At 42.3% G+C, this 14,059-nt stretch overlaps 1 protein-coding gene across 2 annotated transcripts in view; it reads left to right on the top strand.

Annotated features, from left to right (window-relative positions):
- The window catches only part of BTBD7 (BTB domain containing 7), a 52,069-nt gene that overhangs the window by 30,708 nt on the left and 7,302 nt on the right, over window positions 1–14,059 (top strand). Inside the window, exons 4-10 of one of the 2 annotated variants that reach the window (XM_058026813.1) lie at window positions 3,070–3,278; window positions 4,437–4,512; window positions 6,763–6,923; window positions 7,204–7,347; window positions 7,576–7,689; window positions 9,838–10,027; window positions 13,291–13,469. In XM_058026813.1, the coding sequence (XP_057882796.1) occupies window positions 3,070–3,278; window positions 4,437–4,512; window positions 6,763–6,923; window positions 7,204–7,347; window positions 7,576–7,689; window positions 9,838–10,027; window positions 13,291–13,469 (1,073 nt within the window). The remainder of the gene's footprint in view (window positions 1–3,069; window positions 3,279–4,436; window positions 4,513–6,762; window positions 6,924–7,203; window positions 7,348–7,575; window positions 7,690–9,837; window positions 10,028–13,290; window positions 13,470–14,059) is intronic. The other variant, XM_058026814.1, reaches the window with a different exon arrangement.

Raw genomic sequence — 14,059 nt, 5'->3', positions numbered from 1 at the left:
TAATTGAACTTGACAGAAGAATTGAGACTGAGCTTATGCACTGATTCTATAAATTGGTGTTGCTCAGATCTTTGGAACTGCATTTCTGGTGTCTTTTCAGGGGGCAGGCATCTTTACTTTAAAAATAAATGTCAGATGAAGTACTAGGAATGGCATTAATTTTGAGATAAGTCTCTGCTGTTGTAGTTTGAGTTTCCTGGTGACTGATTTCAGTGTGTGGGTTTACTGCCTTTGAAATGGAGCAGTCCTTATGTGTGATGTTCAGAGTTCAGGGAAATGCAGTTTCTGCTGAAGTCAGCTTGCATGCAAGCAGAATAATAGCATGCAAAAAATTGTGTTAGGATTTAGCAGGGGAAGGCTGAGTGCAGATGACCCTAAATAATGGTTTCAAACTGTTTTGTTTCTTATTCATGGGAGTCAAACTCCTCTCTTAAAAAATTGCAGCTAGTCACCGCTTTCATTCACGTGCCAGGTTTGCTGCTAACAGAACATTTTCCTTTCTTGAGCCCCAAAAGGAAAGCTGAGAGAGACTCACATGACAAAGTTAAATGCAATGTCAGCCCTTTGCTGTTTGGATAAAAATGGATCCTGAAGTGGAAAGCTTCAGACTTTATTTACTCTGTGTTTCTGACATATGCTGAAGTATTTTGAACTTTTTTTGATGATAAGTTGGGTTTTGAATGGTTTAGTTTCTTACTGTTTGTTTATCTAAGGCTGTTTCTCAGAATCTTGACCAGAACTTTTTAAGACTTAAGATTTCATCCTTTAGGAATCTGGGGAATTCCCCCTTCTAGAGAGGGCAGTTTCACTAACCTGTGCCTCAGCCCAGGGAATGTATTTCAGAACAGTTCTCTTCCTCTGCTCTTACCTGTACTGGTGATGACTGGAGTGATGCTCCAAGTGCCTCCAGCCCAGCTTTGTTGCCTGTGCCCTGCTCACTTGAGGCCAGTGCTTCCATGCAAGTTAGAGATTAGTATCTATAGTGAGGCATCTGTTCTTACTAGCAGTAGTAATGATATATGTAACCTCACAAAGATAGGTGGCTCTGAGTAGTGCCATACTATTTCAGGATGGAAATGGTGAAGGACAAAGCAGTTGTGTTGAAAGCTGACTCACCACTCACCCCTTTGTCAGAAGCAAGTGGAGAGTCTGTCTGGGGATGCACGGTGTAATGCTGCATGGGTCACAAATGTGTGTGCTTTGGGTAGCCCTTCTGTCAGTGGCTGCATTCACTCTTCCTCTTCTTGGGTGAATCACACATGTGAAAAAAAATCATTCAGCTGCTTGTTGAGGAAAGTTTGGTTTAAGTATGAACTGGTGTAAAATGCATTACTGTTGGGGGACAGACATTACTCTTATAAATTGCTTTAGAAATTTAGAAATTTAATAAGGATTGTGTCCAAAATTGTGTATACATTCAGGCATATTCCTGAAAAGCTTAGAAAATTTATTGGTAGAATATTGTTCTTACAACTACCACATTGTGGTTGTTATAGCATTGGGTACAAATATGTGTGTCTAATAGGACAGGTAAATTTATAACCAGTCTCATGTTTAAACTGTGCTTTCTACTGCCTTCTTAACTCTGCTGTTAAAATTCCCATTTTAGTGACTTTACTTCTAAGTAGTAGATCCTTTGACAGATTCCCTCCTACTTGAAGAAGGTTGTTCACTTGTTACTACCTATTCCATAGCTTTCACATTATTATGATGGAAATGGAATGAACATATATTCTGTATATATTCATATATTCTCTATGCTGCCCTATGTAGAAAAGTAAGATTTTTCTTTTATTTCTGTGAATTGTTGCTAGTTGTTGTTTTATCTGTATGCAGCCGGTACCAAAATATGTACATCAGGAGACCTGTCTTTGTCTTGACTAGGGTTGAGATTACTGTGCTAAACACTTTTTTACTCAACTTATTTCAAGAGCTCAGTAATGCAATACACATCCCTAAACAACAAAGTTTAGTTTTTAGGTATCTTTGAGAGAAAAATGATGATGTACAAGAAGTAAAATTGCAGTGTAGCCATGTAGCTCTGAACTCTCTAGGCTCCTCTTATAGGCATAAACACAACTGTAATTTTGTGGCTGTAGTGGGTTGAGACTGGAATGTATAATTCTGAGGATTTTTTTCTTTAAATTGCTATCTTTGTGCTAAACCAGATATACAGATGAAATCAACAAAGTGCTATTGGAAACTTCAAGTTATCAGCGTTGTGGTATCATCTCTTTTAGTCCCAAGTTCCCATGTTTTCAGCCCTCCCACAGCATGTCTTCCCTCATTTCTTCTAAACCAGCTCCATTTCCCTTCAGGAGTTTTAACTGTACTCTCTGTCCTTCAGAAGAGGTGTACTCTGTGAAAAAGTAAATCCTAACAAAGCGGTGGGTAGGAAGAAACTGTAGCAGACTCTCATAAATCTGCCTCCCTTCTGCTTCCCTGTCAGAGAATGTGCTCCCTGTCCTGGCACCCTCTGTGCCTTGCTGGATATTGAGGCCATCGTGGTGGCCTGGAGCAGCCATCCACTGCTTCCTGCCTTTTCTGTGAGCCAGAAAATAATGCTTTGCTGCCCTCATCCTGTACTGAGTAGCTGAGTACCAGCACTGTTACAGCTTGTGTTTCTTGTCCTCTACATGGTCTGTCTCAGGAGGGTCCATGACCAGTGATACAGGCAAAAATCCCACCTTTGTTACAGTTCATGGGTTTCTGTGAATCTGCTGTGAGCAATAGTGATTCAAATTCTCAATGTTAAAATGTGTTAAACACTCAGATAACCAAAGGGGGTTCTGATTGGGTTGAACTAGCTTTCCAGTTGTTTATCCAGGCGTGCCAGCAGCCATGATGCTTCATGTGCCTTAAAAAAGTGAATAACTGTATAATTGGAATCATAAACTTAAAATCATTGTACTTCTAGTCAAAACACAACCTTGTTTTGTAGGGCACCTGTCTTTACTCTCACTGAGTGTACATAACCCTTTCTTACTACAGATTTAGCCACATGTATTGTTCCTTCAGGGTGAAAGTGCCTCTGTAACACCACTGTTGATTGCTGCCCTTGTTTTGTAGGGTGTGAAGATATTATTGCTGAGAGCATCTCCCTGGACACCTTGATTGCCATTCTGAAGTGGAGCTCTCAGCCCTACGGCTCCAAGTGGGTGCACAGGCAGGCGCTGCATTTCCTCTGTGAGGAGTTCACCCAGGTCATGACTTCAGAGGTCTTCTACGAGCTCAGCAAGGACCACCTGCTCACAGCCATCCAGTCTGACTATCTGCAGGTAACCTGCAGTGCAGAGTGCTGCTCTCCTGTAGAACCAGCAGGATGTGCTCTTCCATGATTGGAAGTGCTTGGCAGTAGTTGATTTTAAATTGTAGGCTGAAGAGGGCTTCTACACACTAAGCACTCCTTCTATAATATGTAAAAAAATTAAATGGAAATAGTGATTAAGAAAATGGTTTTGTTCTTGGATTGTAACACAACCCAAATGTGGTATATGCTGTTGCTTGGAAGTCTAATAATAGTTTATAAATGCATGCAAATTATTTTAAACAAAGCATTTCTGAATCTAACATTTGCCTTGCCTGTTTAAGAGATTTATAAAATTACATGATGGGAGTAGTTTTGCTGTAACAACCATGCTAATTTGGGGCAGTGGGAGCTAATAAACTAGAAATGGTTCAGAAAACTCAATTTATTTTCATGAAAAGAGAAAAATACAGTCTCTGACAAGTATTGCACAATTTTTTAAATTTTTTTTTTTGGTGACTTGCCTTCAGTGATTGTGTGGTTTTAGGGAGAGAGAACTGTACTGGCCAACAGAAAGACTCTGGATTTTTGCTGCCACTGCTCTTCAGAGGAGATATCTTTATAATGATGACCACCCCTTAATAGCGTAAAGATTACTAGATTTTTTTTTTAAATGCATTCATCTCAATCTTACTTCTTTTGTAAAGGATGAAGTGCTAGAGGTTATTTAAAGTGTTTTTTTTAAACTTTTGTTAACTTGAAGCATTTCAGAAATTAGTTAACGGTATTGTTGATCTTCCATGAGAGCTTATATTGCTGAATTTGTAATGTTAAACAAAAGCTTGAAATGCCCAGAGGTAGAACTACCCCTTTTAATTAAATTTAGTAATTCAAACTTTATAGCTGTAAGTTTCCATACTAAATAAAACTTTTCCTTCTGTAGAAAACTTCTTCCTCTTCATAGGGATTCAGTAAGTAATATGAATGTAGAAATTATCGTGGTGATATACCTGTAGTACAGCTTAAAATATTAGGAGAAAGTGGTAAGCAGATCATAAAGGGCAAGTACTTCATGCTTAGGTACAACTGTGTTTCTTTAAACCTGGAGAAGACCTGTGATTTATTTTTTTTGTGTATGTGTGCATGTGACATTAAGCAGGTACAGATTACTGACTTCCTCTTTCTACAGGCAAGTGAACAAGATATTCTGAAATACCTGATTAAATGGGGAGAACACCAGTTGATGAAGAGGATAGCAGATCGAGGTGAGGATCCCTTAAACCATCCAGTACTAAACCAAATAAACCCAAATTTCTGGCAGTTCTGTTTGGTGAGTCTTAGGGAAAATTAATCTACTTTGTCCATAGTATAGGTCAAAACAAAGCGAATGATCTTGCTTTCTTTAAAGGTTTTGCTATCTAAAATGAGAACACAGCATTCTGAGAGAGATGGGATTGTTTAGCCTGAAGAAGAAAAGGCTTAGAGGGGATCTTAGCAGAGTCTATAAATATCTGATGGCAGGAAGCAAAGAAAATAGAGCAGCACTTTTCTCTTGGCACCCAGGACAAGATGAGAGGCAGTGAGGCACCAGCTGAAATACAAGAAGCTCTGCAGGTGGTCAGACCCTGGCACAGGTTGCCCAGCTGGATGCAGTGAAGGGCAATGTGTTGTACCTTACCTGGGAGGTGTGGACATTGGTGGTGACTGATCCAGACTTCTAGAGGTCCTTTCAACCTCTATGACTGTCTGATTTTGAAATCTTGTTGGCTTCCTGTTGTCTCACAGTTATTCTTCTTGTAACTAATTCACCAAATAAAAACCCTCTGTGGTATCTTGTTATGCAGGCCTCTCACAGTAGTCTTACTCTTAGTTTACTGTGTCAGCCTTTCACTTCAGTTTGAGTGTGTGTCTCTGACAGGAATCTGTGCTAGTGAGAAACAAGCCAACAAGTGGCAGCAGTGTTTTCCCTAAAGTAGATGTAAATGTATTTTTATGAGCCTAGATGCACATTATTGCTACAATGGTAACTTCAAGAGCAATCTTAACGTGTTGGGTATGGGAAGTAGGTTAAACATGTATGTCCCAAATAACAAATGCAAGGATCTTATAGTTCATCTGCACTACAAAGTGTCAATCCCACAGTGCCAGAAGAGGAGCAGAAAGGGAAGAGCCTGCCTGAGTAAAAACAGAGCAGTACTGGTGTAACTGCTGCCTTGGGAAGGCTGGCCATGCTTCTGAAATCCACTGTCACTGCTTGCGACACAACTGCTTTGTCATGGACATGTTTATGAAATGCAACAAAAAGCTAGTTAAAGGATGTGTTTCTAGTGTCCTGAGTAAGTATTTACCTATTTCCAAAACAGAATTTCCCAAGTGTTTGTCCTAGGGCACACTGGAACATAATGGAGCCAGTTAAACAGTAACAGACCTGGGCTTGGGCAGAAGCTGCTCCTTTGGGATCACTGCACAGCTTCTTGCTCTGGCATTCATTAAGTAACCAGCTCACATCTCTTATCTGGGATCAAGAGAAAACACAATAAGCAAAAGCAGAAATAATGGCGACGCCAAATTCGGAGAGATTAGGGCCAGATTTAGTCTAGTAACTTCATTTAAATTCCTCAGTGGCACTCCTTGTATTGCAGCTCTGAATGTGTGATGGTGTCAGTGCCACAAAGCATTGGAGAATGTCACAAGCTGTGGCCAAAACTTGAGCTGCCTGTACTGAGGCAGGGTGGATATGTTTGGGAGATTTCCTCAAAGAGGGAAGCTAGTCAGTCACATGCAGGTTGGGCACAATACCTAAAATACACATGTGGCTGCATGGTCATCTTGCTGTCTCCTGGAAGATGCCACTTCTGGTACGAATAGGTGTCCTGTGACCATGAGAGCAATTTGACTGGGCTTGACACCATGTTACTGAGGTGGGTTACACAAGGATGCTAGAATAATGTATCCCTGAGGACTCTTCAGACCTTAATTGATAGAAAGTGTCTTTGAAAACTGCTGGGGAAAGGCAGAGGAGCTACAGTGGAGTCCTTGGGAGAGCTGCTAGCAGGGAAGTACAACTGCTTTACTGCTTTCATGGCATAGCTCTTAATAGAGCTTTGCAAATGTTTATGGCAATTACTATGTTTGTATTTTCTGCCTGGCTTACACTTTGAAGCTGGCAGCTGTGCCAATGACCCGTGCTGGTATAAACTGAACCTGTCTCTGAGGATGCTTCGTACAAGATTTTAAGGCAAGAGGTAGAATCATAGAATCATTTAGGTTGGAAAAGACCTCCAGGATCATGGAGTCCAACCTTTGACTAATCCACCACCCTGTCAGCTAGACCATAGCACCAAGTGCCCTGTTCAGTTGTTAGTTTTGTGGAACAGTGCTGATGAGCCCTACTGGTATAAAATGAGAATTTTCCTTCCATCTTTAACCTCCCCTGTAAGGGTAAGCCTTGTACCTCCTGCTATCCTCTCTAAACTTTCTGATGAAGACTTAGCATGTGTTGTTCCTTCCCACAGAGCCTAATTTACTCAGTGGTACTGCTCACAGTGTGAATAAAAGAGGTGTGAAGAGGAGAGATCTTGACATTGAAGAGCTGAGGGAGATCCTGTCTCCACTTTTACCTTTTGTCCGCATTGAGCACATCTTACCCATGAACAGTGAAGTACTGAGTGATGCAGTAAGTCAGTAGTCTCATACAAATACATCTATGCATGTTACAGTGTTCAGGTGTGAAGGGTTTTTTTGCATTGGTGGGTGTTGGTTTTGTTTGTTTATTTTAAGGATTAACTTCTAAAATGTTATCATTGACAGTAATAGATGTGTAACACTGGTTTTCTGGTTAGGTTTTGTGTTCTTTAAATCTATCAAAAGTCTAAAAGTGTAAAGAATGCATTTATTGCGAGTTTTTGCCATATTAGTATTTAAAAAACCGTAAAACTCTTTCTTGATTCTTAAAGATGAAGAGAGGCCTGATTAGTACTCCTCCTTCAGACATGCTACCAACTTCAGAAGGTGGAAAGTCAAATGCCTGGCTGCGGCAAAAAAATGCTGGAATATATGTGCGGCCAAGACTGTTCTCACCATATGTGGAGGAGGCTAAGGTAATATCAGCAACCCTTGACTGTTCTCAGCTTGGAGTCATCAGGGGGTTCTGTAAACAGGGAAAGATTTTGGGATGTTTTCTCTCTTTACATGTACTGGCCTAAAATACTAACATTTTCAGTTTAACAAGACTTACAAGATTGATCATCAGGCTCAAGTCTCTAGAACTGGTCAGAAAAATTTCAACAAAATTTTTTTTTGTCGAAATTGAAATGTTTGCGAGACAGATGTTGATGAAATTCCACCGGAAACAAAGCAGCGTTGTGAGGGAAACCTCCCTGGTTTCCAGCCAGCTTGCCGGCCCAGCTCCTCGGCAGCCCTCCTGGCAGGCGGATGGCAAGGTGAGAGCCTGAGAGTCCCCGTCTGCAGCTAGTCAGCAACCTTGGTGCCAGCTCTTTCAGGCTCCCCAGCTCCCACCAGAGCTGGGTGGGGAACTGCTATTCCACTCGGCAGAGGACTGATATTTCATCACCTTGTTTAAATCAGAACATACCCAAAATCTTGTGATCCTCCGCAAAATGGAATAAGTATCCTGTGTCCGATTTGAATGAATTTGTTTCCCTCTTTGTTTCTCTCTCAAGCAGTTGCTTCTCTGTTTAATTTCTTGCATGAGCACTGTCAAGCTGAAGGTCTTGTAGCATCTCTGGTGGTGATGTTTGGTGGCAGGGTGGAGATGGTGCTGTGTGGGGCAGGAATGTGCCACGTTCTGTTGGACAGAATGGGAGCCTTCTGTGTCACTGACCAATGCCATCACTTCAGGTGGCTCTGATCTGAGTTGAGAGCTTTGAGTTCCAGCAGTGCAGGTGACAGCAGAACAAGATGGTTAGTTGAAGCTGTGTACATCCACATCACTACAGACTCTGACATGTGCTCTGGTGAATTTGGAGTTTTTGCCCTGTGCCTGGTTTTTAAAGGTATAAGATGTTGTTGACTGGGGAAGGGAAGAAATAAAACTACTTCGCATTTTGGGCACAGCAGTTAGAGAGAGCACCAAGTGGCAGTAAAATAGCAAAAGAAGACCAGCTGGTTAAAATGTTCTCTTTGTATCTTGGATTGCTAAAAATAACAAACAAAAGTGTAATAGAAACTTTGACTCTTAGTTTTCAGGTGTATGCTGTGGGAGTGCTTAGTATTTATCCAAAGTAAAAAGTGCATTCTTACAACCCCCATATCCCTGTAAGAATTCCTGCTTGTTAGTACTGGTTTCATATTATGCTGTTTGTATTTTAAAATAATTTTAAGGCTTTTTAACCTTAGAGGGAGGACTGTCATAGTCTCTGGTAACTTTACTTAATTGTGAATGAGTGGGGTTTTTTTTGGTTTTTTTTTTTTTTTTTTTACTCCCCTGCTAGTCTACCATTTTTTGAAATAAGTTCATTTGATCTTAAGTAAGAATCTTCAAAGTGTAGGCCAAAATCCTTTTCTATTCTTTAGATGTCTGAGAAAAACAGGTTTCATTTTCAGGCTAGTGCCTTCTACTCAATGACACAGAAAGTTGAGACTCATAGGCAGTAATTGTCCTAAGTCCAGAGGGTCTGGCTTCGAGAAGATCAGTTCTAATCTGACAGGTTAAAGTAAACAAAGCATCCTTCCCAGACTATTCTCCTGCCTGTTCGTAGCTCAAACTCAGCTATGATCATGCCTGGAAAATGGAATAGAAAATGCTAATTAAAAGCCAGATGTTGTTTGTGACCTGACAAAGTGTGGTATGGACACAGCCAGCCTTGTGTGGCTGGGCTGTGCTGGCAGCAGTGGCAGTGGGGGCTGTGCAGTGCCCTCACAAGGCTCTGGGGCTGTCAAATGGTGGAGCAGCCCTTGTGTGGCTGGGGCTGTGCTGGCATTGGGTGTGTGCAGTGCCCTCACGGGGCTCTGGTGCTGTCATTGCAGTCGGTGCTGGATGAGATGATGGTGGAGCAGCCCTGGTGTGGCTGAGCTGTGCTGACATTGGGTGTGTGCAGTCCCCTCACAGGGCTGTGGTGCTGTCAGATGGTGGAGCAGCCCTTGTGTGGCTGGGCTGACAGTGGGTGTGTGCAGTGCCCTCACAGGGCTGTGGTGCTGTCGTTGCAGTCGGTGCTGGATGAGATGATGGTGGAGCAGCCCTGGTGTGGCTGTGCTGGCATTGGGTGTGTGCAGTCCCCTCACGGGGCTCTGGTGCTGTCAGATGGTGGAGCAGCCCTGGTGTGGCTGGGGCTGTCCAGGGAGCAGGGTGTGTGCAGTGCCCTCACGGGGCTGTGGTGCTGTCAGATGGTGGAGCAGCCCTGGTGTGGCTGGGGCTGTCCAGGGAGCAGGGTGTGTGCAGTGCCCTCACGGGGTTCTGGTGCTGTCAGATGGTGGAGCAGCCCTAGTGTGGCTGTGCTGGCAGTGGGTGTGTGCAGTCCCCTCACGGGCCTGTGGTGCTGTCAGATGGTGGAGCAGCCCTGGTGTGGCTGGGCTGTGCTGGCAGTGGGTGTGTGCAGTGCCCTCACGGGGCTGTGCTGCTGTCGTTGCAGTCGGTGCTGGATGAGATGATGGTGGAGCAGACGGACCTGGTGCGCCTGCGCATGGTGCGGATGTCCAACGTGCCCGACACGCTGTACATGGTGAACAACGCGGTGCCGCAGTGCTGCCACGTCATCACCCACCAGCAAGTGAGCACCAACCAGAGCAGCCCTCCCTCAGTTATAGCCAACGAGATCCCAGGTGAGCTCCTGAGTGTGTCCTGTGCCGAGTCAGCTCCTGGGAGTGTGGGGGTGGAGTGAGTTTCAGTTATTGAATTCATCATTTCCTCAGAGAGTAGTTCTGCACCAGGAATAGTCCTTCTGCTTTGGTCTGTCCTAGAGACATTAACTGGTTTTGCATGGCAGAGTAACTAGTTGGACAGCAAAACCCTTGGACTGGTTAAACACAATAGAACGCTTGCTGGTGCCTGGCTCTCTATTCTCAGAATTTTCTATATGGTTCTCAGTTTTCTACAAACCAGTTGTCCAATATAGGTAAGATCTGTGAGTCTGGAAAACTTCTTTCAAAAATCAAAAGCCAGAGAACATAATTTGTAAGGAAATCAGCTGAACTCAGTATGCCAGAAAAGTACTGGAAATGAGAATTCAAAACACATTTACCTCAATTTACAAAATCCACTTTAGCTTTGAAGCCAAACCAGCTTAATTCTTTGTGGAAGAATGTGTCAGAGTGCATTTTTATAGGCTCAAGTAAATGTGGCCTCTCCTGACTTCAGGATGATTGGTGTGACATTCCCCATAGGCAAGCCAGGAAAATACATACTAAATATATTTTGTCATTTATGCATATGAACTTTTGGTGTCAGACTGGAAGAATTTATCTAGTGAGGTTCCTAAAGCATCTAGCTCTTCCTGCCTTTCCCCTGTCCCATTAATACTCAGTGTGCATAGAGAAGACACTGTCAAAGCTTGCAGCTGATGACAAGTTGGCAGGGTCAGTGGATGTTTTGGAGGGCAGGATTAGATAGCTAAATGACCAAGATTACATTTTAATTCAGTGAAGGAAAATGCTGTGCTATGGCATTCCCCATTTTATAAGCTCTCTATATATCAATTAGGTCTCTCTTCAGTCAGCTATGTTGAAAGGAAGTAGATAAACTGTTCCTACAGATGCTAGACCCAGGACCAAAGTAATGGATTGAAATTGCTGCAAGAGAATTTAATTTGAAGTGTTAGGAATATTCGAAACACTGTTTAGTTCTAAAATTTCTAGGAAATTTTGTGGAATGGTTTTGATCTTTTTGCTTCTTGTAGTCTGGAAAGGAACTTGATAAAGCTGAAAATGAGCTTCTGAGAACTTACTTTTGAAAAATTTGATAAAAGTACCAATTGTTTGTTTAGAAATCTGGAGCCCTCAGCAAAAGTGTGGCATCTCAGCAGTGCATTATAGTACTTGGACTTCCCTCCCTAGAAAAGTGTAAATATACTTAGCATGAATTGAATATAAAGTATTTCATGTAAAATAGGACTTTGATAACACTTTGCTCAATCCTAATTTCCAAAGAATTTGAGAAAGGCAGCAGGTTCTCAGAGGTTTTCAGTGTTTTGCCAAAGTTCTCATGTTCTTAAAAAAAACTAGCTCTGTTGGCAAGCATGAGACATCTTGACCAATCTGAAACTCCCCTGTGTCTTGGTTCTGTACAATTTAATAGGTAGGAATTATTGCCAGTCCTTTGATTTGAACATAGATATGAGCTCTGAGCCTGGCCAGTAGTTGGAGTGCAGGAATTGTGTCCTGGCAACTGTTTGCTTTGCTTAGTCCTGTAATTAAGCAAAATAATTGATTGGTTTGCCAGTGCCTTTTTGCTAGAATGGGCAGATGGGACCCATTAATGTGAGGAGATTAAAGCCTGTCCCAACCTCTAACTTGTACAGGAGTCCATCCTGAAGCGGGGATGGAGCACAGGGAGCCCTGGGGGCAGAGCTGGGCAGCGTCACCTCCCTCTGTCCCTGCTTCTCCTTGGAGCCTCTGCCTGAGCACTGTGTTTGCACAAACCTGCTGGCAGTGTGTTTAGTGCTCTTCCTGCAGCACTATTGTAAAATTAGTTCAGCTGAAGCCTGCTCTAACTTGAAGCCAGGTTCTGCAAGTGGTTGGGTTTCTTTACGCATTTTCCAGTTTCAGTCTAAATTAGAAGTCTTGCAACTGAGATAATTGTATTTTTTTATACACATAATTGTTCTTCCATGTGTTTCACATGAATAGTAGTAAAAAAAGAAACAAAAAAAAACTAGGGTTTGAGAAGACAGTGTTTTTAAATGAAATCTCTCTATCATTTTTATGCCTACTAGTTTGGAGATCTGCTTCAGACTTCTCTTAGATCCTCTTTTTTAAGTATTAGCAAAATACTGGCTGTACCTAAACATCTGGTTGCTAAAACAGGTTTTCTCAGAGGAATTTAAGTGTGTGGAGGGTAGAGCCTTGAAGACTGGTTAGAATGGGTTCCTTCCCTCCCCTCTCAGTACAGGAACTCCATTAAGGAGGGGAATATTTTGCACTGTATTTTACATATACTTCTCCTTTATGTACCAGTGTAAACTTCATGAAATTGGTACTAGTTGTAATTGTGTGGTGTTTCTCCTTCTCTGTTATGCAAATGTCTTTTCACACTGTTTGCTGTATGATCTGGTTAATTTTTATGAGCTTTCATTACAGACATCTATCTGGTCATGGTAGTACATAACACTTGTAAAGCTGGTAAAGGATCAGACACCAGGACTTAGGTTTGTCTTCCCTATTTATATGCACATTTTCCTTAGGACAGAAACACCACAGAGAAATATCATTCATCATCAAACGGCAGTAAGAAGTGGCATGAGAAAGTTTTGCAACAGGATAAATACCCAAAGATATACATTACTTTCTTTTGGAATGGTTTTTTTTTAAATTATTTCAATATGAGTGCATAAAACAACATAATTTTAACCGGTTTTTGTTGGCTTACACTTTGTGTAACTTGTGTAAAATGCCCTTTCTCTAGTTACATACTGGTGTAATGGTCTTTTGATTATAGAACTACATTAGAAGTATGAAATGTATGCCAAAAAAATCAATGAATTCTTGGCCTGTGCAATTCATGAGGGAACATTCAGTTGTTACTTAAGATATCCTGCCCCCACCTCAAATCATGGAATTCCTGCATCATGAGGGGTTTATAAAGAAAGCTCTATTTGAGGCTCATTCTAGCAGAAGCTAGAGAAGCGATGTATGTTTTTATCATTTGTAGGATGTGTGTTGTCCCATGTGACTTAATGATGCTCCACGGAACATGTGTTAAGTTGAACAATTCTTGGCAGAATGCTTCTTAAAAAAAACCAAAGGCCAGGACAGCCTGATGTTAGATTTTTCCTTCAGAATAAATCTAACCATTGCAATCGAAGTTACTGTCTGACAGTTGAAAGAAAGGCCTCTCTCTTATCCCCCCTGCCTTGTCTGTTGTCCCGCAGTTCCCAGTCTGGTGGTGGTGAAGGAGATGATCCGGCGGCTGCAGGAGCTGCGGCACACGGAGCAGGTGCAGCGCGCCTACGCCCTCAACTGCGGGGAGGGCGCCACCGTCAGCTACGAGATCCAGATCCGCGTGCTGCGCGAGTTCGGCCTCTCGGATGCTGCTGCCGAGCTCCTGCAGGTATGGAGCATGGCTGGGGGAGAGCATGAAGGGACTGGGCTGTGTGCTCTGCATAGGAGTGTGTATACACTTTCTGTGTATACACACAAGTGCTTTGAAATGCCTGCGTGACTGTCCAGGTGCAAAGGCCAGTTGCATTTGATGTGTGATTTTATAAAGCTCTAAGTGCAATGTATATATAGTTTTCTGAAGAGTCATTACCATTCAGGAGGCTCTTATTGACACAAATTTTGGAGACAAATTAAAACTGCTAAAGGGAGTGGATGAGAACAGTAGAATCATAACTTGAAACTTAGATTATTATTTATTCTTAAAACAGAGAGGAGGAAAAGTTGTAACTTATGCTTTAGCTCTGACCGTACATGTCAGAGCTGGGAAACTGAAAATCCCTCTTCTGTTTATACACTGGTGCTAAAGCAAATGCATCTGTTGGTCAACTTACAGTGAATCTGATGCTTCTTGTCTTATTTCAGAAAAGCCCCAATCAGTTTTGCATGGTAGCTCTAGTCACCTTGTAGCGTTGGTGAGTTTGTATGTAGCACAGCCAGGCAGTTACAGTATTAGCATGTTTCTGAGGGTGTTAGTTGGGG

Source organism: Melospiza georgiana, chromosome 6 (genome assembly GCF_028018845.1).
Source record: "Melospiza georgiana isolate bMelGeo1 chromosome 6, bMelGeo1.pri, whole genome shotgun sequence".
Lineage (NCBI taxonomy): Eukaryota > Metazoa > Chordata > Aves > Passeriformes > Passerellidae > Melospiza > Melospiza georgiana.
This window is presented reverse-complemented; position numbering and strand designations above follow the sequence as displayed.